At 54.8% G+C, this 24,578-nt stretch overlaps 2 protein-coding genes across 2 annotated transcripts; one reads left to right on the top strand and one right to left on the bottom strand.

The window, feature by feature from the left end:
- Positions 1-17,994: 17,994 nt before the first annotated feature.
- LOC124337809 lies at positions 17,995-21,236 on the top strand. Its single transcript, XM_046791826.1, has 3 exons — positions 17,995-19,944; positions 20,005-20,701; positions 20,764-21,236. Exons 1-3 carry the CDS (start codon positions 17,995-17,997, stop codon positions 21,234-21,236), a joined length of 3,120 nt encoding a protein of 1,039 aa, XP_046647782.1.
- A 410-nt stretch (positions 21,237-21,646) lies between these two features.
- Positions 21,647-23,008, bottom strand: LOC124337808. Its single transcript, XM_046791825.1, has 2 exons — positions 22,838-23,008; positions 21,647-22,684 (listed from the first exon to the last, which is right to left on the bottom strand). Exons 1-2 carry the CDS (start codon positions 23,006-23,008, stop codon positions 21,647-21,649), a joined length of 1,209 nt encoding a protein of 402 aa, XP_046647781.1.
- Between the last annotated feature and the right edge of the window lie 1,570 nt (positions 23,009-24,578).

Raw genomic sequence — 24,578 nt, 5'->3', positions numbered from 1 at the left:
AGAGCACGTCAATGCACGCCAGAGCACGCAAGTGCACGCCAGAGCACGTCAATGCACGCAAGAGCACGCCAGTGCACGCCAGAGCACGCCAGTGCACACCAGTGCACGCCAGAGCAATTCAATGCACGCCAGAGCACGCCAATTCACACCAGAGCACGCCAGTGCACGCCAGAGCACGCCAATGCACGCCAGAGCACGCCAGTGCACGCCAGAGCATGCCAGTGCACGACAGAGCACGGTAGAGCACAGCAGAGAACAGCTCAGCACTTGAAGTTGCTATAATATTTTTTTCACTTGTTAAAACCATTTTTTAATTATAGGATGTTTAAATCAATGTCCAATACACCATTTCAAGTCTATTTAATCAATAAATTTATAGAGCAAATCATGAACAAAAAGTTTGAGAAAAACGCACATCACAGCACTTTAATTTTTAAAAATTATTCAAGTTATTTGAGTTCTATTGTCGGGTAGTGGATTTCTATTGTCAAGCACTTGAGTTCTGCATAGCAGAGCACGCCAGAGCACGACAGAGCACGCCAGAGCACGCCAGTGCACGCCAGAGAACGCAAGTGCACGCACGAGCACGTCAATGCACGCCAGAGCATGCCAGTGCACGCCAGAGCACGCCAGTGCACGCCAGAGCACGCCAGTGCACGCCAGAGAACGCAAGTGCACGCACGAGCACGTCAATGCACGCCAGAGCATGCCAGTGCACGCCAGAGCACGCCAGTGCACGCAAGAGCACGCTAATTCACACCAGAGCACGTCAATGCACGCCAGAGCACGCCAGTGCACGTCAGAGCACGCCAATTCACACCAGAGCACGCCAGAGCACGCCAGTGCACGCCAGAGCACGTCAATGCACGCCAGAGCACGCCAGTGCACGCCAGAGCACGCCAGTGCACGCCAAAGCAATTCACTGCACCCCAGAGCACGCCAATTCACACCAGAGCACGCCAGTGCACGCCAGAGCACGCCAATTCACACCAGAGCACGCCAGTGCACGCCAGAGCACTCCAGTGTACGCCAGAGCACGTCAATGCACGCCAGAGCACGCCAGTGCACGCCAGAGCACACAAGTGCACGCCAAAGAACGCCAGTGCACGCCAGTGCACGCCAGAGCACGCCAATTCACACCAGAGCACGCCAGTGCACGCCAGAGCACGTCAATGCACACAAGAGCACGCCAGTGCACGCCAGTGCACGCCAGTGCACGCCAATTCACACCAGAGCACGCCAGTGCACGCCAGTGCACGCCAGTGCACGCCAGTGCACGCCAGTGCACGCCAGAGCAATTCAATGCACGCCAGAGCTCGCCAATTCACACCAGAGCACGCCAGTGCACGCCAGAGCACGCCAGAGCACGCCAATTCAAACCAGAGCACGCCAGTGCACGCCAGAGCACGGCAGAGCACGGAAGAGCACGCCAGTGCACGCCAGAGCACGTCAATGCACGCCAGAGAAAGCCAGAGCACGCCAGAGCACACCAGAGCACGCCAGTGCACGCCAGAGCACGGTAGAGCACAGCAGAGAACAGCTCAGCACTTGAAGTTGCTATAATATTTTTTTCACTTGTTAAAACCATTTTTTAATTACAGGATGTTTAAATCAATGTCCAATACACCATTTCAAGTCTATTTAATCAATAAATTTATAGAGCAAATCATGAACAAAAAGTTTGAGAAAAACGCACATCACAGCACTTTAATTTTTAAAAATTATTCAAGTTATTTGAGTTCTATTGTCGGGTAGTGGATTTCTATTGTCAAGCACTTGAGTTCTGCATAGCAGAGCACGCCAGAGCACGACAGAGCACGCCAGAGCACGCCAGTGCACGCCAGAGAACGCAAGTGCACGCACGAGCACGTCAATGCACGCCAGAGCATGCCAGTGCACGCCAGAGCACGCCAGTGCACGCCAGAGCACGCCAGTGCACGCCAGAGCACGCTAATTCACACCAGAGCACGTCAATGCACGCCAGAGCACGCCAGTGCACGTCAGAGCACGCCAATTCACACCAGAGCACGCCAGAGCACGCCAGTGCACGCCAGAGCACGTCAATGCACGCCAGAGCACGCCAGTGCACGCCAGAGCACGCCAGTGCACGCCAAAGCAATTCACTGCACCCCAGAGCACGCCAATTCACACCAGAGCACGCCAGTGCACGCCAGAGCACGCCAATTCACACCAGAGCACGCCAGTGCACGCCAGAGCACTCCAGTGTACGCCAGAGCACGTCAATGCACGCCAGAGCACGCCAGTGCACGCCAGAGCACACAAGTGCACGCCAAAGAACGCCAGTGCACGCCAGTGCACGCCAGAGCACGCCAATTCACACCAGAGCACGCCAGTGCACGCCAGAATACGTCAATGCACACAAGAGCACGCCAGTGCACGCCAGAGCACGCCAGTGCACGCCAGAGCACGCCAGTGCACGCCAGAGCACGCCAGTGCACGCCAGAGCACGCCAGTGCACGCCAGAGCACGCCAGAGCACGCCAGTGCACGTCAATGCACGCCAGTAAACGCAAGTGCACGCCAGAGCACGTTTATTCACACCAGAGCACGTCAATGCACGCCAGAGCACGCCAGTGCACGCCAGTGCACGCCAGAGCACGCAAGTGCACGCACGAGCACGTCAATGCACGCCAGAGCATGTCAGTGCACGCCAGAGCAAGCCAGTGCACGCCAGAGCACGCCAATTCACACCAGAGCACGTCAATGCACGCCAGAGCACGCAAGTGCACGCCAGAGCACGTCAATGCACGCAAGAGCACGCCAGTGCACGCCAGAGCACGCCAGTGCACACCAGTGCACGCCAGAGCAATTCAATGCACGCCAGAGCACGCCAATTCACACCAGAGCACGCCAGTGCACGCCAGAGCACGCCAATGCACGCCAGAGCACGCCAGTGCACGCCAGAGCATGCCAGTGCACGACAGAGCACGGTAGAGCACAGCAGAGAACAGCTCAGCACTTGAAGTTGCTATAATATTTTTTTCACTTGTTAAAACCATTTTTTAATTACAGGAGGTGTAAATCAATGTCCAATACACCATTTCAAGTCTATTTAATCAATAAATTTATAGAGAAAATCATGAACAAAAAGTTTTAGAAAAACGCACATCACAGCACTTGAATTTTTAAAAATTATTCAAGTTATTTGAGTTCTATTGTCGGGTAGTGGATTTCTATTGTCAAGCACTTGAGATCTGAATAGCAGAGCATGCCAGAGCACGACAGAGCACGCCAGAGCACGCCAGTGCACGCCAGAGCACGCCTATTCGCACTAGAGCACGCCAGTGCACGCCAGAGCATGTCAATGCACGCCAGAGCACGCCAATTCACACCAGAGCACGCCAGAGCACGTCAATGCACGCCAGAGCAAGCCAGAGCACGCCAGAGCACGCCAGAGCAAGCCAGAGCACGCCAGAGCACGGTAGAGCACTCCAGTGTACGCCAGAGAACGCCACTGCACGCACGAGCACGTCAATGCACGCCAGAGCACGCCAATTCACACCAGAGCACGTCACTGCACGCCAGAGCACGCCAGTTCACGCCAGAGCACGCCAGTGCACGCCAGAGCACGCCAGTGCACGCCAAAGCAATTCAATGCACGCCAGAGCACGCCAATTCACACCAGAGCACCCCAGTGCACGCCAGAGCACGCCAATTCACACCAGAGCACGCCAGTGCACGCCAGTGCACTCCAGTGCACGCCAGAGCACGTCAATGCACGCCAGAGCACGCCAGTGCACGCCAGAGCACGCCAGTGCACGCCAGAGTACGCCAATTCACACCAGAGCACGCCAGTGCACGCCAGAGCACGCCAGTGCACGCAAGCGCACGTCAATGCACGCCAGAGCACGCCAGTGCACGCCAGAGTACGCCAATTCACACCAGAGCACGCCAGTGCACGCCAGAGCACGCCAGTGCACGCAAGCGCACGTCAATGCACGCCAGAGCACGCAAGTGCACGCCAGAGCACGCAAGTGCACGCCAAAACACGCCAGTGCACGCCAGTGCACGCTAATTCACACCAGAGCACGCTAGTGCACGCCAGAGCACGCCAGAGCACGCCAGTGCACGCCAGAGCACGTCAATGCACGCCAGAGTAAGCAAGAGCACGCCAGAGCACGCCAGAGCACGCCAGTGCACGCCAGAGCACGGTAGAGCACAGCAGAGAACAGCTCAGCATTTGAAGTTGCTATAATATTTTTTTTCACTTGTTAAAACCATTTTTTAATTACAGGATGTGTAAATCAATGTCCAATACACCATTTCAAGTCTATTTAATCAATAAATTTATAGAGCAAATCATGAACAAAAAGTTTGAGAAAAACGCACATCACAGCACTTGAATTTTTAAAAATTATTCAAGTTATTTGAGTTCTATTGTCGGGTAGTGGATTTCTATTGTCAAGCACTTGAGTTCTGCATAGCAGAGCACTTCAGAGCACGACAGAGCACGCCAGAGCACGCCAGTGCACGTCAGAGCACGCCAGTGCACGTCAGAGCACGCCAGTGCACGCCAGAGCACTCCAGTGCACGCACGAGCACGTCAATGCACGCCAGAGCACGCCAGTGAACGCCAGAGCACGCCAGAGCACGCCAGTGCACTTCAGTGCACGCCAGAGCACGCCAATTCACACCAGAGCAAGCCAGTGCACGCCAGAGCCTGCCAATTCGAACCAGAGCACGCCAGTGCATGCCAGAGCACGCCAGTGCACGCACGAGCACGTCAATGCACGCCAGAGCATGCCAGTGCACGCCAGAGCACGCCAATTCACACCAGAGCACGCCAGTGCACGCCAGTGCACTCCAGTGCACGCCAGAGCACGTCAATGCACGCCAGAGCACGCCAGTGCACGCCAGAGCACGCCAGTGCACGCCAGAGTACGCCAATTCACACCAGAGCACGCCAGTGCACGCCAGAGCACGCCAGTGCACGCAAGCGCACGTCAATGCACGCCAGAGCACGCAAGTGCACGCCAAAACACGCCAGTGCAAGCCAGTGCACGCTAATTCACACCAGAGCACGCTAGTGCACGCCAGAGCACGCCAGAGCACGCCAGTGCACGCCAGAGCACGTCAATGCACGCCAGAGCAAAACAGAGCACGCCAGAGCACGCCAGAGCACGCCAGTGCACGCCAGAGCACGGTAGAGCACAGCAGAGAACAGCTCAGCACTTGAAGTTGCTATAATATTTTTTTCACTTGTTAAAACCATTTTTTAATTACAGGATGTGTAAATCAATGTGCAATACACCATTTCAAGTCTATTTAATCAATAAATTTATAGAGCAAATCATGAACAAAAAGTTTTAGAAAAACGCACATCACAGCACTTGAATTTTTAAAAATTATTCAAGTTATTTGAGTTCTATTGTCGGGTAGTGGATTTCTATTGTCAAGCACTTGAGTTCTGCATAGCAGAGCACTTCAGAGCGCGACAGAGCACGCCAGAGCACGCTAGTGCACGTCAGAGCACGTCAATGCACGCCAGAGCACGCCAGTGAACGCCAGAGCACGCCAGAGCACGCCGGTGCACTTCAGTGCACGCCAGAGCACGCCAATTCACACCAGAGCAAGCCAGTGCACGCCAGAGCCTGCCAATTCGAACCAGAGCACGCCAGAGCACGCCAGAGCACGCCAGTGCACGCCAGAGCACGCCAGTGCACGCACGAGCACGTCAATGCACGCAAGAGCATGCCAGTGCACGCCAGAGCACGCCAGTGCACGCCAGAGCACGCCAGTGCACGCCAGAGCACGCCAGTGCACGCCAGAGCAACTCAATGCACGCCAGAGAACGCCAATTCACACCAGAGCACGCCAGTGCACGCCAGAGCACGCCAGAGCACGCCAGAGCACGCCAGAGCACGCCAGTGCACGCCAGTGCACGCAAGTGCACGCCAGAGCACGCAAGTGCACGCCAGAGCACGCCAGTGCACGCCAGAGCACGCCAGTGCACGCCAGAGCACGCCAGTGCACGCAAGAGCACGCCAGAGCACGCCAGAGCACGCCAGTGAACGCTAGAGCACGCCAATTCACACCAGAGCACGCCAGTGCACGCCAGAGCACGCCAGAGCACGCCAAGCACGCCAGTGCACGCACGAGCATGTCAATGCACGCCAGAGAAAGCCAGTGCACGCCAGAGCACGCCAGTGCACGCCAGAGCACGCCAATTCACACCAGAGCACGTCAATGCACGCCAGAGCACGCCAGTGCACGCCAGAGCACGCCAATTCACACCAGAGCACGCCAGGGCACGCCAATGCACGCCAAAGCACGCCAGTGCACGCCAGAGCACGCAAATTCACACCAGAGGACGCCAGTGCACGCCAGAGCCCGCCAGTGCACGCCAGTGCTCGCCAGTGCACGCAAGAGCACGCCAGTGCACGCTAGAGCACGCCTGTGCACGCACGAGCACGTCAATGCACGCCAGAGCATGCCAGTGCACGCCAGAGCACGCCAGAGCACGTCAGTGCAGGCCAGTGCACGACAGAGCAATTCAATGCATGCCAGAGCACGTAAATTCACACCAGAGCACGCCAGAGAACGCCAGTGCACGCCCGAGCACATCAATGCACGCCAGAGCACGCCAGTGCACGCCAGAGCACGCAAGGTCACGCCAAAGCAGGCCAGTGCACGCCAGAGCACCCCAGTGCACCCCAGTGCACGCCAATTCACACCAGAGCACGCCATTGCGCGCCAGAGCACGCCAGTGCACGCCAGAGCAAGTCAATAAACGCCAGAGCACGCCAGTGCACGCCAGAGCACGCCAGTGCACGCCAGAGCACGCCAGTGCACGCCAGAGCACGCCAGTGAACGCCAGAGCTCGCCAGTGCACGCCAGAGAAATTCAATGCACGCCAGAGCACGCCAGTGCACGCCAGAGCACGCAAGTGCACGCAAAAGCACGCCAGTGCACGCCAATTAACACCAGAGCACGCCAGTGCACGTCAGAGCACGCCAGTGCACGTCAGAGCACGCCAGTAACCGCCAGAGCACGCCAGTGCACGCCAGTGCACGCCAGAGCAATTCAATGCACGCCAGAGCACGCCAATTCACACCAGAGCACGCCAAATCACACCAGAGCACGCTAGTGCACGCAAGAGCACGTCAATGCACGCCAGAGCAAGCCAGAGCACGCCAATTCACACCAGAGCACGCCAGAGCACGCCATTGCACGCCAGAGCACGTCAATGCACGCCAGAGCACGCCAGTGCACGTCAGAGCACGCCAATTCACACCAGAGCACGCCAGAGCACGCCAGTGCACGCCAGAGCACGTCAATGCACGCCAGAAAACGCCAGTGCACGCCAGAGCACGCCAGTGCACGCCAAAGCAATTCACTGCACCCCAGAGCACGCCAATTCACACCAGAGCACGCCAGTGCACGCCAGAGCACGCCAATTCACACCAGAGCACGCCAGTGCACGCCAGAGCACTCCAGTGTACGCCAGAGCACGTCAATGCACGCCAGAGCACGCCAGTGCACGCCAGAGCACACAAGTGCACGCCAAAGAACGCCAGTGCACGCCAGTGCACGCCAGAGCACGCCAATTCACACCAGAGCACGCCAGTGCACGCCAGAGCACGTCAATGCACACAAGAGCACGCCAGTGCACGCCAGTGCACGCCAGTGCACGCCAATTCACACCAGAGCACGCCAGTGCACGCCAGTGCACGCCAGTGCACGCCAGTGCACGCCAGTGCACGCCAGAGCAATTCAATGCACGCCAGAGCTCGCCAATTCACACCAGAGCACGCCAGTGCACGCCAGAGCACGCCAGAGCACGCCAATTCAAACCAGAGCACGCCAGTGCACGCCAGAGCACGGCAGAGCACGGAAGAGCACGCCAGTGCACGCCAGAGCACGTCAATGCACGCCAGAGAAAGCCAGAGCACGCCAGAGCACACCAGAGCACGCCAGTGCACGCCAGAGCACGGTAGAGCACAGCAGAGAACAGCTCAGCACTTGAAGTTGCTATAATATTTTTTTCACTTGTTAAAACCATTTTTTAATTACAGGATGTTTAAATCAATGTCCAATACACCATTTCAAGTCTATTTAATCAATAAATTTATAGAGCAAATCATAAACAAAAAGTTTGAGAAAAACGCACATCACAGCACTTTAATTTTTAAAAATTATTCAAGTTATTTGAGTTCTATTGTCGGGTAGTGGATTTCTATTGTCAAGCACTTGAGTTCTGCATAGCAGAGCACGCCAGAGCACGACAGAGCACGCCAGAGCACGCCAGTGCACGCCAGAGAACGCAAGTGCACGCACGAGCACGTCAATGCACGCCAGAGCATGCCAGTGCACGCCAGAGCACGCCAGTGCACGCCAGAGCACGCCAGTGCACGCCAGAGCACGCTAATTCACACCAGAGCACGTCAATGCACGCCAGAGCACGCCAGTGCACGTCAGAGCACGCCAATTCACACCAGAGCACGCCAGAGCACGCCAGTGCACGCCAGAGCACGTCAATGCACGCCAGAGCACGCCAGTGCACGCCAGAGCACGCCAGTGCACGCCAAAGCAATTCACTGCACCCCAGAGCACGCCAATTCACACCAGAGCACGCCAGTGCACGCCAGAGCACGCCAATTCACACCAGAGCACGCCAGTGCACGCCAGAGCACTCCAGTGTACGCCAGAGCACGTCAATGCACGCCAGAGCACGCCAGTGCACGCCAGAGCACACAAGTGCACGCCAAAGAACGCCAGTGCACGCCAGTGCACGCCAGAGCACGCCAATTCACACCAGAGCACGCCAGTGCACGCCAGAATACGTCAATGCACACAAGAGCACGCCAGTGTACGCCAGAGCACGCCAGTGCACGCCAGAGCACGCCAGTGCACGCCAGAGCACGCCAGTGCACGCCAGAGCACGCCAGTGCACGCCAGAGCACGCCAGTGCACGCCAGAGCACGCCAGAGCACGCCAGTGCACGTCAATGCACGCCAGTAAACGCAAGTGCACGCCAGAGCACGCCAGTGCACGCCAGAGCACGCCAGTGCACGCCAGAGCACGCCAGTGCACGCAAGAGCACGCCAGAGCACGCCAGAGCACGCCAGTGAACGCTAGAGCACGCCAATTCACACCAGAGCACGCCAGTGCACGCCAGAGCACGCCAGAGCACGCCAAGCACGCCAGTGCACGCACGAGCATGTCAATGCACGCCAGAGAAAGCCAGTGCACGCCAGAGCACGCCAGTGCACGCCAGAGCACGCCAATTCACACCAGAGCACGTCAATGCACGCCAGAGCACGCCAGTGCACGCCAGAGCACGCCAATTCACACCAGAGCACGCCAGGGCACGCCAATGCACGCCAAAGCACGCCAGTGCACGCCAGAGCACGCAAATTCACACCAGAGGACGCCAGTGCACGCCAGAGCCCGCCAGTGCACGCCAGTGCTCGCCAGTGCACGCAAGAGCACGCCAGTGCACGCTAGAGCACGCCTGTGCACGCACGAGCACGTCAATGCACGCCAGAGCATGCCAGTGCACGCCAGAGCACGCCAGAGCACGTCAGTGCAGGCCAGTGCACGACAGAGCAATTCAATGCATGCCAGAGCACGTAAATTCACACCAGAGCACGCCAGAGAACGCCAGTGCACGCCCGAGCACATCAATGCACGCCAGAGCACGCCAGTGCACGCCAGAGCACGCAAGGTCACGCCAAAGCAGGCCAGTGCACGCCAGAGCACCCCAGTGCACCCCAGTGCACGCCAATTCACACCAGAGCACGCCATTGCGCGCCAGAGCACGCCAGTGCACGCCAGAGCAAGTCAATAAACGCCAGAGCACGCCAGTGCACGCCAGAGCACGCCAGTGCACGCCAGAGCACGCCAGTGCACGCCAGAGCACGCCAGTGAACGCCAGAGCTCGCCAGTGCACGCCAGAGAAATTCAATGCACGCCAGAGCACGCCAGTGCACGCCAGAGCACGCAAGTGCACGCAAAAGCACGCCAGTGCACGCCAATTAACACCAGAGCACGCCAGTGCACGTCAGAGCACGCCAGTGCACGTCAGAGCACGCCAGTAACCGCCAGAGCACGCCAGTGCACGCCAGTGCACGCCAGAGCAATTCAATGCACGCCAGAGCACGCCAATTCACACCAGAGCACGCCAAATCACACCAGAGCACGCTAGTGCACGCAAGAGCACGTCAATGCACGCCAGAGCAAGCCAGAGCACGCCAATTCACACCAGAGCACGCCAGAGCACGCCATTGCACGCCAGAGCACGTCAATGCACGCCAGAGCACGCCAGTGCACGTCAGAGCACGCCAATTCACACCAGAGCACGCCAGAGCACGCCAGTGCACGCCAGAGCACGTCAATGCACGCCAGAAAACGCCAGTGCACGCCAGAGCACGCCAGTGCACGCCAAAGCAATTCACTGCACCCCAGAGCACGCCAATTCACACCAGAGCACGCCAGTGCACGCCAGAGCACGCCAATTCACACCAGAGCACGCCAGTGCACGCCAGAGCACTCCAGTGTACGCCAGAGCACGTCAATGCACGCCAGAGCACGCCAGTGCACGCCAGAGCACACAAGTGCACGCCAAAGAACGCCAGTGCACGCCAGTGCACGCCAGAGCACGCCAATTCACACCAGAGCACGCCAGTGCACGCCAGAGCACGTCAATGCACACAAGAGCACGCCAGTGCACGCCAGTGCACGCCAGTGCACGCCAATTCACACCAGAGCACGCCAGTGCACGCCAGTGCACGCCAGTGCACGCCAGTGCACGCCAGAGCAATTCAATGCACGCCAGAGCTCGCCAATTCACACCAGAGCACGCCAGTGCACGCCAGAGCACGCCAGAGCACGCCAATTCAAACCAGAGCACGCCAGTGCACGCCAGAGCACGGCAGAGCACGGAAGAGCACGCCAGTGCACGCCAGAGCACGTCAATGCACGCCAGAGAAAGCCAGAGCACGCCAGAGCACACCAGAGCACGCCAGTGCACGCCAGAGCACGGTAGAGCACAGCAGAGAACAGCTCAGCACTTGAAGTTGCTATAATATTTTTTTCACTTGTTAAAACCATTTTTTAATTACAGGATGTTTAAATCAATGTCCAATACACCATTTCAAGTCTATTTAATCAATAAATTTATAGAGCAAATCATAAACAAAAAGTTTGAGAAAAACGCACATCACAGCACTTTAATTTTTAAAAATTATTCAAGTTATTTGAGTTCTATTGTCGGGTAGTGGATTTCTATTGTCAAGCACTTGAGTTCTGCATAGCAGAGCACGCCAGAGCACGACAGAGCACGCCAGAGCACGCCAGTGCACGCCAGAGAACGCAAGTGCACGCACGAGCACGTCAATGCACGCCAGAGCATGCCAGTGCACGCCAGAGCACGCCAGTGCACGCCAGAGCACGCCAGTGCACGCCAGAGCACGCTAATTCACACCAGAGCACGTCAATGCACGCCAGAGCACGCCAGTGCACGTCAGAGCACGCCAATTCACACCAGAGCACGCCAGAGCACGCCAGTGCACGCCAGAGCACGTCAATGCACGCCAGAGCACGCCAGTGCACGCCAGAGCACGCCAGTGCACGCCAAAGCAATTCACTGCACCCCAGAGCACGCCAATTCACACCAGAGCACGCCAGTGCACGCCAGAGCACGCCAATTCACACCAGAGCACGCCAGTGCACGCCAGAGCACTCCAGTGTACGCCAGAGCACGTCAATGCACGCCAGAGCACGCCAGTGCACGCCAGAGCACACAAGTGCACGCCAAAGAACGCCAGTGCACGCCAGTGCACGCCAGAGCACGCCAATTCACACCAGAGCACGCCAGTGCACGCCAGAATACGTCAATGCACACAAGAGCACGCCAGTGCACGCCAGAGCACGCCAGTGCACGCCAGAGCACGCCAGTGCACGCCAGAGCACGCCAGTGCACGCCAGAGCACGCCAGTGCACGCCAGAGCACGCCAGAGCACGCCAGTGCACGTCAATGCACGCCAGTAAACGCAAGTGCACGCCAGAGCACGTTTATTCACACCAGAGCACGTCAATGCACGCCAGAGCACGCCAGTGCACGCCAGTGCACGCCAGAGCACGCAAGTGCACGCACGAGCACGTCAATGCACGCCAGAGCATGTCAGTGCACGCCAGAGCAAGCCATTGCACGCCAGAGCACGCCAATTCACACCAGAGCACGTCAATGCACGCCAGAGCACGCAAGTGCACGCCAGAGCACGTCAATGCACGCAAGAGCACGCCAGTGCACGCCAGAGCACGCCAGTGCACACCAGTGCACGCCAGAGCAATTCAATGCACGCCAGAGCACGCCAATTCACACCAGAGCACGCCAATGCACGCCAGAGCACGCCAGTGCACGCCAGAGCATGCCAGTGCACGACAGAGCACGGTAGAGCACAGCAGAGAACAGCTCAGCACTTGAAGTTGCTATAATATTTTTTTCACTTGTTAAAACCATTTTTTAATTACAGGAGGTGTAAATCAATGTCCAATACACCATTTCAAGTCTATTTAATCAATAAATTTATAGAGAAAATCATGAACAAAAAGTTTTAGAAAAACGCACATCACAGCACTTGAATTTTTAAAAATTATTCAAGTTATTTGAGTTCTATTGTCGGGTAGTGGATTTCTATTGTCAAGCACTTGAGATCTGAATAGCAGAGCATGCCAGAGCACGACAGAGCACGCCAGAGCACGCCAGTGCACGCCAGAGCACGCCTATTCGCACTAGAGCACGCCAGTGCACGCCAGAGCATGTCAATGCACGCCAGAGCACACCACAGCACGCCAGAGCATGCCAGTGCACGCCAGAGCACGCCAATTCACACCAGAGCACGCCAGAGCACGCCAGTGCACGCCAGAAGAGGCCAGAGCACGAAAGTGCACGCCAAAGCACGCCAGTTCACGCCAGAGCCCACCAGAGCACGCCAGAGCACGCCAGTGCACGCCAGAGCACGCCAATTCACACCAGAGCACGTCAATGCACGCCAGAGCACGCCAGTGCACGCCAGAGCACGCCAGAGCACGTCAATGCACGCCAGAGCAAGCCAGAGCACGCCAGAGCACGCCAGAGCAAGCCAGAGCACGCCAGAGCACGGTAGAGCACTCCAGTGTACGCCAGAGAACGCCACTGCACGCACGAGCACGTCAATGCACGCCAGAGCACGCCAATTCACACCAGAGCACGTCAATGCACGCCAGAGCACGCCAGTGCACGCCAGAGCACGCCAGAGCACGTCAATGCACGCCAGAGCAAGCCAGAGCACGCCAGAGCACACCAGAGCACGCCAGTGCACGCCAGAGCACGGTAGAGCACAGCAGAGAACAGCTCAGCACTTGAAGTTGCTATAATATTTTTTTCACTTGTTAAAACCATTTTTTAATTATAGGATGTTTAAATCAATGTCCAATACACCATTTCAAGTCTATTTAATCAATAAATTTATAGAGCAAATCATGAACAAAAAGTTTGAGAAAAACGCACATCACAGCACTTTAATTTTTAAAAATTATTCAAGTTATTTGAGTTCTATTGTCGGGTAGTGGATTTCTATTGTCAAGCACTTGAGTTCTGCATAGCAGAGCACGCCAGAGCACGACAGAGCACGCCAGAGCACGCCAGTGCACGCCAGAGAACGCAAGTGCACGCACGAGCACGTCAATGCACGCCAGAGCATGCCAGTGCACGCCAGAGCACGCCAGTGCACGCCAGAGCACGCCAGTGCACGCCAGAGCACGCTAATTCACACCAGAGCACGTCAATGCACGCCAGAGCACGCCAGTGCACGTCAGAGCACGCCAATTCACACCAGAGCACGCCAGAGCACGCCAGTGCACGCCAGAGCACGTCAATGCACGCCAGAGCACGCCAGTGCACGCCAGAGCACGCCAGTGCACGCCAAAGCAATTCACTGCACCCCAGAGCACGCCAATTCACACCAGAGCACGCCAGTGCACGCCAGAGCACGCCAATTCACACCAGAGCACGCCAGTGCACGCCAGAGCACTCCAGTGTACGCCAGAGCACGTCAATGCACGCCAGAGCACGCCAGTGCACGCCAGAGCACACAAGTGCACGCCAAAGAACGCCAGTGCACGCCAGTGCACGCCAGAGCACGCCAATTCACACCAGAGCACGCCAGTGCACGCCAGAATACGTCAATGCACACAAGAGCACGCCAGTGCACGCCAGAGCACGCCAGTGCACGCCAGAGCACGCCAGTGCACGCCAGAGCACGCCAGTGCACGCCAGAGCACGCCAGTGCACGCCAGAGCACGTCAATGCACGCCAGTAAACGCAAGTGCACGCCAGAGCACGTTTATTCACACCAGAGCACGTCAATGCACGCCAGAGCACGCCAGTGCACGCCAGTGCACGCCAGAGCACGCAAGTGCACGCACGAGCACGTCAATGCACGCCAGAGCATGTCAGTGCACGCCAGAGCAAGCCAGTGCACGCCAGAGCACGCCAATTCACACCAGAGCACGTCAATGCACGCCAGAGCACGCAAGTGCACGCCAGAGCACGTCAATGCACGCAAGAGCACGCCAGTGCACGCCAGAGCACGCCAGTGCACACCAGTGCACGCCAGAGCAATTCAATGCACGCCAGAGCACGCCAATTCACACCAGAGCACGCCAGTGCACGCCAGAACACGCCAATGCACGCCAGAGCACGCCAGTGCACGCCAGAGCATGCCAGTGCACGACAGAGCACGGTAGAGCACAGCAGAGAACAGCTCAGCACTTGAAGTTGCTATAATATTTTTTTCACTTGTTAAAACCATTTTTTAATTACAGGAGGTGTAAATCAATGTCCAATACACCATTTCAAGTCTATTTAATCAATAAATTTATAGAGAAAATCATGAACAAAAAGTTTGAGAAAAACGCACATCACAGCACTTGAATTTTTAAAAATTATTCAAGTTATTTGAGTTCTATTGTCGGGTAGTGGATTTCTATTGTCAAGCACTTGAGATCTGAATAGCAGAGCATGCCAGAGCACGACAGAGCACGCCAGAGCACGCCAGTGCACGCCAGAGCACGCCTATTCGCACTAGAGCACGCCAGTGCACGCCAGAGCATGTCAATGCACGCCAGAGCACACCACAGCACGCCAGAGCATGCCAGTGCACGCCAGAGCACGCCAATTCACACCAGAGCACGCCAGAGCACGCCAGTGCACGCCAGAAGAGGCCAGAGCACGACAGTGCACGCCAAAGCACGCCAGTTCACGCCAGAGCCCACCAGAGCACGCCAGAGCACGCCAGTGCACGCCAGAGCACGCCAATTCACACCAGAGCACGTCAATGCACGCCAGAGCACGTCAATGCACGCCAGAGCACGCAAGTGCACGCCAGAGCACGCAAGTGCACGCCAAAACACGCCAGTGCACGCCAGTGCACGCTAATTCACACCAGAGCACGCTAGTGCACGCCAGAGCACGCCAGAGCACGCCAGTGCACGCCAGAGCACGTCAATGCACGCCAGAGTAAGCCAGAGCACGCCAGAGCACGCCAGAGCACGCCAGTGCACGCCAGAGCACGGTAGAGCACAGCAGAGAACAGCTCAGCATTTGAAGTTGCTATAATATTTTTTTTCACTTGTTAAAACCATTTTTTAATTACAGGATGTGTAAATCAATGTCCAATACACCATTTCAAGTCTATTTAATCAATAAATTTATAGAGCAAATCATGAACAAAAAGTTTGAGAAAAACGCACATCACAGCACTTGAATTTTTAAAAATTATTCAAGTTATTTGAGTTCTATTGTCGGGTAGTGGATTTCTATTGTCAAGCACTTGAGTTCTGCCTAGCAGAGCACTTCAGAGCACGACAGAGCACGCCAGAGCACGCCAGTGCACGTCAGAGCACGCCAGTGCACGTCAGAGCACGCCAGTGCACGCCAGAGCACTCCAGTGCACGCACGAGCACGTCAATGCACGCCAGAGCACGCCAGTGAACGCCAGAGCACGCCAGAGCACGCCAGTGCACTTCAGTGCACGCCAGAGCACGCCAATTCACACCAGAGCAAGCCAGTGCACGCCAGAGCCTGCCAATTCGAACCAGAGCACGCCAGTGCACGCCAGAGCACGCCAGTGCACGCCAGAGCACGCCAGTGCACGCACGAGCACGTCAATGCACGCCAGAGCATGCCAGTGCACGCCAGAGCACGCCAGTGCACGCCAGAGCACGCCAATTCACACCAGAGCACCCCAGTGCACGCCAGAGCACGCCAATTCACACCAGAGCACGCCAGTGCACGCCAGAGCACGTCAATGCACGCCAGAGCACGCCAGAGCACGCCAGTGCACGCAAGCGCACGTCAATGCACGCCAGAGCACGCAAGTGCACGCCAGAGCACGCAAGTGCACGCCAAAACACGCCAGTGCACGCCAGTGCACGCTAATTCACACCAGAGCACGCTAGTGCACGCCAGAGCACGCCAGAGCACGCCAGTGCACGCCAGAGCACGTCAATGCACGCCAGAGCAAGCCAGAGCACGCCAGAGCACGCCAGAGCACGCCAGTGCACGCCAGAGCACGGTAGAGCACAGCAGAGAACAGCTCAGCACTTGAAGTTGCTATAATATTTTTTTCACTTGTTAAAACCATTTTTTAATTACAGGATGTGTAAATCAATGTGCAATACACCATTTCAACTCTATTTAATCAATAAATTTATAGAGCAAATCATGAACAAAAAGTTTGAGAAAAACGCACATCACAGCACTTGAATTTTTAAAAATTATTCAAGTTATTTGAGTTTTATTGTCGGGTAGTGGATTTCTATTGTCAAGCACTTGAGTTCTGCATAGCAGAGCACGACAGAGCACGACAGAGCACGCCAGATGACGCCAGTGCACGCCAGAGCACGCCAATTCACACCAGAGCACGCCAGTGCACGCCAGAGAACGTCAATGCACGCCAGAGCACGCCAGAGCACGCCAGTGCACACCAGAGCACGCCAATTCAAACCAGAGCACGCCAGTGCACGCCAGAGCACGTCAATGCACGCCAGAGCACGCCAGTGCACCCCAGAGCACGACAGAGCACGACAGAGCACGACAGTGCACGCCAGAGCACGACAGTGCACGCCAGAGCATGCCAATTCAAAACCAGAACACGCCAGTGCACGCCAGAGCACGCCAGAGCACGCCAGTGCACGCCAGAGCACGCCAATGCACGCAAGAGCACGCCAGTGCACGCCAGAGCACGCCAGTGCACGCCAGAGCACTCCAATTCACACAAGAGAACGCCAGTGCACACCAGAGCACGCCAGTGCACACCAGAGCACGCCAATGCACGCCAGAGCACGCCAGTGCACGCCAGAGCACGCCAATTCACACCAGAGGACGCCAGAGCACGCCAGAGCACGCCAGAGCACGTCAATGCACGCCAGAGCACGCCAGTGCACGCCAGTGCACGCCAATTCATACCAGAGCACGTCAATGCACGCCAGAGCACGCCAGTGCACGCCAGAGCACGCCAGAGCACGCCATTGCACGCCAATTCACACCAGAGCATGCCAGTGCACGCCAGAGCACGTCAATGCACGCCAGATTACGCCAGTGCACGCCAATGCACGCCAGAGCACGCCAGTGCACGCCAGTGCACGCCAGTGCACGCCAGTGCACGCCAGAGCACGCCAGTGCACGCCAGTGCACGCCAGTGCACGCCAGTGCACGCCAGTGTGTTGTAGAATCTAGCGCTAGATGTCGTGCCACCTAGAGTGGGCATATCCCCTCGATGCAGAGCCCAATACAAGCAGTCTTAGACACACACTTATCGTTATAACATGGTGTCAGAAGTGTGCTCTCACAACTCGACGGTGTTGAGTCGTCACCGCGTGGCTTGTGGGTATTGAACTGCATCCGTCTTCATCGAACGCATCCTGCGCGTTGTTGAACTGTATCTGTCTTTCTCTCGTGCATCTCGCTGTATTGCAACCTTTTGTTGAAATGTCGTCTTCGTTGAGGGCTCCTGAACCTTTTTCTTTCGGGGCCAGTGATTTGGCGGCCCAGTGGGGTATTTGGCGTCGACAGTTTTCGTGGTACTTGGTGGCTACAAATGGCGGCCTTAACGTGGATGAAGAGCAAATGGTAGGAGTGCTCATCACTCTTCTTGGCAGTGAGGGCCTCAAGATCTACGATACTTTTGTGTTCAATCCCGCCTCCGATGCCAGAAAAATTGAGCCGGTTTTAGACAAATTCACTGCCCATTTTGAGCCCCGACGTAGTGAGGTTTTAGAGCGTTTTAAATTCCTGCGTCGTTATCAACTCCCTGGTGAAACTTTTGATTCGTGGTTGATTGATCTTCGTGGCCTAGTGAACTCTTGCGGCTATGGCACTGGTGTCGATTCGGTCTTACGTGACCAGATAGTGCTCGGTGTGGCTGATCCTTTCGTCCGTGAAAAGCTGCTGTATGAAAAAGATTTGCAGCTCGCCACAGCGTGTGAAATTGTGCGTGCGTGTGAGTCATCTAAAGCCCAGCTCAGCCAAATCGCCACATCGTCGATAGCAGAAGCCGCTCACGCCATTCAGAGCCGACCTGGTGGCCGGACGGTTGAGAGAAAGCCGGAATCGTCGTTCAGAGCTCAGCATGAGCAGCAGCCGTCCGCTAATCAACACTCAGCCCAGCAGTATCCCAAGTGTAAAGATTGCGGCCGGCCTCATCGGAAAAATCAGTGTCGAGTCACCAATTTCACGTGTTTTAATTGTGGTGTGGTCGGCCATATATCCCGTTGCAGCCCGAATCCCCCCAAGTCCCGCCAGATGTCAGCACGTCCAGCACCGAGCCCCGCGGCCAAGGTTCATGCTGTGGAGGAGGAGACGCACTGGATTGGTGATGTTGATCGTGGCGGTACGGCGATGGCCCTCCCGCGGTCAGTTGAAGAAAGTTACTACGTCTCTCATGCCCTGACGTCGTCTGGTAGTGAATCTGAGTGGCGCCAAGACGTGACGGTAGATGGCGTTAAAGTTAACTTCAAGCTTGATTCGGGCGCCACATGCAACATTCTGCCGTATGAGTCATTTGCTCGGCTGCCCAAAACGCGCCGCTGTCTTCGCCCGGGGCCCATTGTTCGCAGTTATCGTTCCCAAGATGGCCTCTTACGAGTGCTAGGTTTGCACACGGCCAAGGTGGTTCACAGAGGCGCTTTATTTGTTATCGACTTTGTCGTGGTTGACGAACCTGGCCAGCCACCCTTTCTAGGACTCCGGTCTTGCGACAAGCTGAACTTGATTCGGCGAGTCGATGCTGTTCAGTCGCCAGTCGAAGCTCCGCTGCCGCCAATCGTCGTGGAATTTATGGACGTCTTCGAAGGATTGGGCAATTTACCTGTCGAACATGAAATTAGGCTGCTGTCAGGTGCTAATCGCGTGGATCCTGTTGTATGTGCAGCCAGTCGACTCCCGTTCCGGCTGGAGGATCGCGTTTTCAAGAAGTTGGACGAAATGGTCAACGACAAAATCCTCATCCCCGTGCAAGAGCCAACTGAGTGGGTCAGCCGCATGATGGTGGTGGGAAAACCGGACGGTGATGTCCGTATCTGTCTGGACCCGTTTGAACTAAACAAGGCTATCCAACGTCAACATTTTGCCGTCCCTACCATTGAGCAGCTGTTCAGCAAGTTGGGTAAGGCTCGATATTTTTGCAGCCTTGATGCTGCGTCTGGTTTCTATCAGATTCCTTTGTCTGATGCAGCCTCCTATTTGTGCACGATGGCCACTCCGAAAGGCCGTTACCGCTTCCTACGGCTGCCGTTTGGGTTGAAGTCAGCCCCTGAAATTTATCTTCAGACGATGAACGACTTGTTTGGAGACCTGCCCGGTGTACTCATCTATTTTGATGATTTCCTTGTAACGGGTGAAACGGAAGAGGAACTACTCGCCAACCTTCGTCAAGTGTTTGTACGCTGCCGTCTCCATGACTTGAAGCTTCAGTTAAGAAAGTGAAAATTCTTCCTCCAGGAGCTCCCGTGGCTAGGCCATGTCATTGGCCAGGGAATTTTAAAGCCGGACCCTCTCAAAATTTTGGCGATTGTGGAAATGCCTGATCCGACTTGTCCGGCTGATCTCGTCCGTCTCCTGGGCATGGTGACATACCTGGACAAATTCTGCCAAAATCTTGCGGGTCTGACACGACCCTTACGTGACTTACTCAAAGCAGACGCAGCGTGGGTATGGGAAGAGCCCCAGAAGATGGCCCTTGGTCAGCTTAAAAGTGCATTGTCGTCTCTTCCAGTGCTACGACTGTTTGACCACTCGCTGCCCTTGGTCGAATCAGTTGATGCGTCTCCCGTCGGAATCGGCGCAGTGTTGCTTCAAAATAACCAGCCGATCGCGTACTCATCAACGTCGTTAACCGTCACTCAAAAACGGTACTTTCAGATCGAAAAGGAGCTGTTGGCGGTCCAGTTTGGACTCATGCGCTTCCGGCAGTACGTCTATGGCCAAATGGTGGTGGTTGAAACCGATCACAAGCCGTTGGTTGGCCTCCTGGACAAGCCCATTGCCTCTTGTTCCCCGAGAATCCAGCGGATGCGTCTACAACTCCAACGATTCGATTTCAAGCTAGTCTACAAGCCGGGCAAGGAGCTGTTTATCGCCGACACGCTTAGTCGGGCTCCGTCGCCCCGCCTCTTTACCGATGACGTCACTCAAGACTGTGAGGAGCAGGTTCATGCTGTTCTTGACCTGGTAATTCCTCATGATTCAACCCGTGTCAAGTTTGCTGCAGCAAAAGATTGGCGGACGGGCGAGCTTTTCGTCGGACGCGCCGCGACATAAATATTGACAACTCGCCGTCGGCAGGATTGGCCGTGGGTCAACAGAGTGGTGGTGCTGCTGTAGTCCCGTCAGCTGTTCGCGGTTATCGCCCCGCCCCTACTAATCATCTACTGCCGGCCCTGTCTTGGTCTCCGCCTGCCCGCGCTGTGAATTTTCCAGTTGCCCAGCCGCTTCCGGTAGCCCTGGGTCAACCGTCAACGACACCACAGCCTCCGCCAGTAGTTGTCAACCCGGCGCCCGGCCCGGCATCCCCTGCTAGGCCACGTACGGCGCCCGTCTCAACCGACCAGCGTGCTGCCGTCCAGCGGCCCTCTGTCCAGCCCCCCCCCCTGACTGTGTCAAGTCCGCTGGCCGTCGCGCCTCATCGTCCGGGATCGACTCGCTCTGGTCGCCCTTACCTCAAGCCGCCTTAATTGTCTGTATGTGATTCCGTGTCCGTTGTCCTGGCTGCTTTGCTAGTGACACATTTGGCCGTTTTGCTCTACTTTCACTCATGGAATTCGTCGTCTAATTCTCAATTTTTCTCTCTTCCTGTGTCTCGTCTCATTGTTCATGTCATGTCGTGTTCTTGTCTCATTGTTCGTTTCATTGTGTTTATTTTCTGGTTTTCGTCCCATTGTTCATCTCATGTCGTGTTTTCTCATTATTCATTTCATTGTGTTTGTTCTCTTGTTCGGCATGTTAGTTCTTGTCGTTTATTTGTGTAATCAGTGTGCAAGGGGGAGATGTTGTAGAATCTAGCGCTAGATGTTGTGCCATCTAGAGTGGGCATATCCCCTCGATGCAGAGCCCAATACAAGCAGTCTTAGACACACACTTGTCGTTATAACACTGCCCTGCATCTTCTGCACTCGTTGGGTGACGTGCAGTTGATTGTTTCGTGCGTGTCACTGAAGCACTTGACGCATCTCTTCATGGCTGCGATGATGGCTTTTTTCTCTTTTAAACCCACCGTACAATGGGAGGGGTAGTGAATTTCCCCACAGAAGATACACGGCCTGCTGCAATCCGGATACCGTTTCGGTCCGTCTTTAGGCGCTGCTGTGTTGCTCCAAGTCTTCTGTTTAAAAGATTTGCTGTTCTGTGGAGCTTGACCTGTTCTAGCTCCTGCCGCCAGTTGCGATGCTGTAGCTGGATGTGATGTGACAGGTTTGGGCTGCTGTGGAACTGTGGATGACTTTGGTTTTTCTGGTTTCATCCTGCTGAGTCTTTCGGCTGCCTCCACTTGCTCTCGGATGAACGTTATCACGCTCTCGATGTCGGTTGCGTCGTTGGTTGCTGACTTCACCCATTCCGCTTGAAGGTTGTGGGGGATCAGTTTTATCAACCTTGATCCAAGGAGACCTCCGAATGTGGTTTTTGCTACTCCTAAAGTTTCCAAAGCATTAATGTTTGATTGAATTTGTAAATAAAAAGTTCTTAACGCTGCGACGTCCGTTCCATCCTTCACTGGTTGTAAGGAGTCCAGCTTGTTGAAGTGGGCATCAATAAGTACTTTTGGCTGACCGTAGTTTCTCTTCAGTTCGGTAATGGCGATCGTGTAATTTGCATCCGTCAGCTCCAGATTTTCTACAATTAAATGGGCCTCCCCTTTGAGATACTCCTTCAAATAGTCAAATTTTTGCACTGCTGTTAGTGCTGAACCGTGAATTGCTGCGTTGAATGATTCCCAAAATTGGGTCCACTCAAGGACGTCTCCTTTGAAGTGCTTAATTTGTCTTTGTGGTAATCTCGTGGTGGCTGTTGTTGCTGGAGCGTTTGGCGCTCCTGGTGCTGGATTGGCTGCTGGAATGGCGGCGATCAATTGCTGCATAGAAGCTGCATGTTGTTGTTGTTGTAACTGAAGAGCGGCTGCATTCTGCTGTTGTTGTTGTTGGAGAATGTTGAGGAGTCTCTGCTCCCTTCCCTCCTCCTCTCTCTTCTTTTTTTGTTCTTTTTCTTCTTTCCTGATTCTCTCTTTTTCTTCTCGCCATTCTTTTTGTTTGTAGTCCATTATAACCTTTGCATCGCTTACTTCCTCTTCTGTGGCTGCGACGTAATCGATTTCAGCTTGCAATTCTTGATCTGTTGCTTCTTCCGTCACCATGTCTTCTTGAACCTGCAGTGTTAGAGTCTTGAACGATTCAAATTTTTCTCTGAGCCGTTTCTCTTGTTCAGTCAATTCACTCGAGGCTCTTTCTGTCATAGGGGTGGATTGGTAAGCTCTGATGAAGTTGATGATGCGGGTTACATGTCCTTTTACTCCACTTCTTGTGTTTTTTGCTGTTGGAGCCATTCTTCGATACGGTGGCTCCTAATTAGCTGATGCGATGAGAAATGTGAGAGAATTAGGTTTGATTTCTGACTTTACTGGATTGATTAGCCTTTTGCTTTGTTGCTCTGCTGAATGCGTGCTGTACGGCGGTCTTCTGTTGGCTGCTTACGATTCACAATAAGTGGTAGATCAAGCTTCCACACTGAACAAATAAGCTGCTGTTGGGTTCTCAGATCAAGCTGCTACTCCAACTGGCCAAGAGATTTGAAAGGAGTCTGGCTGAACAGACTCCAGTTAAACTATAACTACAATGTTAGTGAAGACCGGCAAATTCGTTAAAAAGAAATATTTTTTTTGTGCCACTTATTAAGCTTGAAAGCTAACAAACAGCCTTTTTTTTTTAAGAAAGCAAAAGATAAAGATGAGAAAATATGAAATGAAAGTGAATGAAATCCCGCCCTATCAATGCAGATGGAAAAAAAGGGACTCTTCTGCCCTGGGGCTTTCACGCGGTTCCAAAGAAACGAAGTTGAGAAAAAAATGGCGCGTTTCAGCTGAAGGAAGGGATTTTAACTGTTTTCTCTAGACTGAAGGAAAATTCCCGCTCACTAAGTGCAATTTGGGGGTAAAGGGAACCCAATGCCCCGCGGCTGCCACGAGATTCCAGAGAAAAGAGGTGTGTGAGAAAATTTGGCGGCTTTATCAAGGCCGTCTGACACGAGAAGGATTGGACAGAATGATTGATTTTAGTAGACTTAGGCAGTGATGCAAAAATTAACAATCAGGGTACTCACGTTGCGTGAGAAAAAATAAAAATTCAAATAACCCTAATTGTAAATCAACAAGCTAGCAAAATTTTTTCACACTGACCTCAATAAATGAATCCAATAAATGGATGAATGTGATTTAAATGAATGAAGGAATAATAAATTAAATATAGCTCTGAATAAAGGAAATTGAATGCACGATTTACCAAAGGAGAGGAATGAACACAATCTTTTCCAAAAAAACTGATTCAAAATTTAGCTCGAAGGACCATGTTAAGAATGCAATGCTTGTGGGGTGTCGACCCAATTACAACCTTAAATTAAATGTGAGAATAACGACAATTCTAGATTTGGTTCCTTCCTCTGCGATGGTATATTGTACACTAAAATTTACAGCATAAATGCGAATGGTTTAAAATAGGAGGAAAGGAACAATGGCCAAATGGGGGTTAAACGGCGGTACAGGGGGCCACCTATCGGGGGCCCCGAATACAGTAATCATTTAAATGTCGCGGCAATCGAGTTTGCCGGCCGATCAGAGCACGCCAGTGCACGACAGTCAGAGCAGCCAGTCAGAGCACGCCAGTGCACGCCAGAGCACGCCAGAGCACGCCAGAGCACGCCAGAGCACGCCAGAGCACGTCAATGCACGCCAGAGCAAGCTAGAGCACGCCAGAGCACGCCAGAGCACGTCAATGCACACCAGAAAACGCCAGTGCACGCCAGAGTACGCC

The sequence above is a fragment of the Daphnia pulicaria genome, chromosome 4 (assembly GCF_021234035.1).
Source record: "Daphnia pulicaria isolate SC F1-1A chromosome 4, SC_F0-13Bv2, whole genome shotgun sequence".
NCBI classification, from domain to species: Eukaryota; Metazoa; Arthropoda; class Branchiopoda; order Diplostraca; family Daphniidae; genus Daphnia; species Daphnia pulicaria.
The sequence above is the reverse complement of the archived record's forward strand: the minus strand, read 5'-3'. Positions and strand labels throughout refer to the sequence as shown.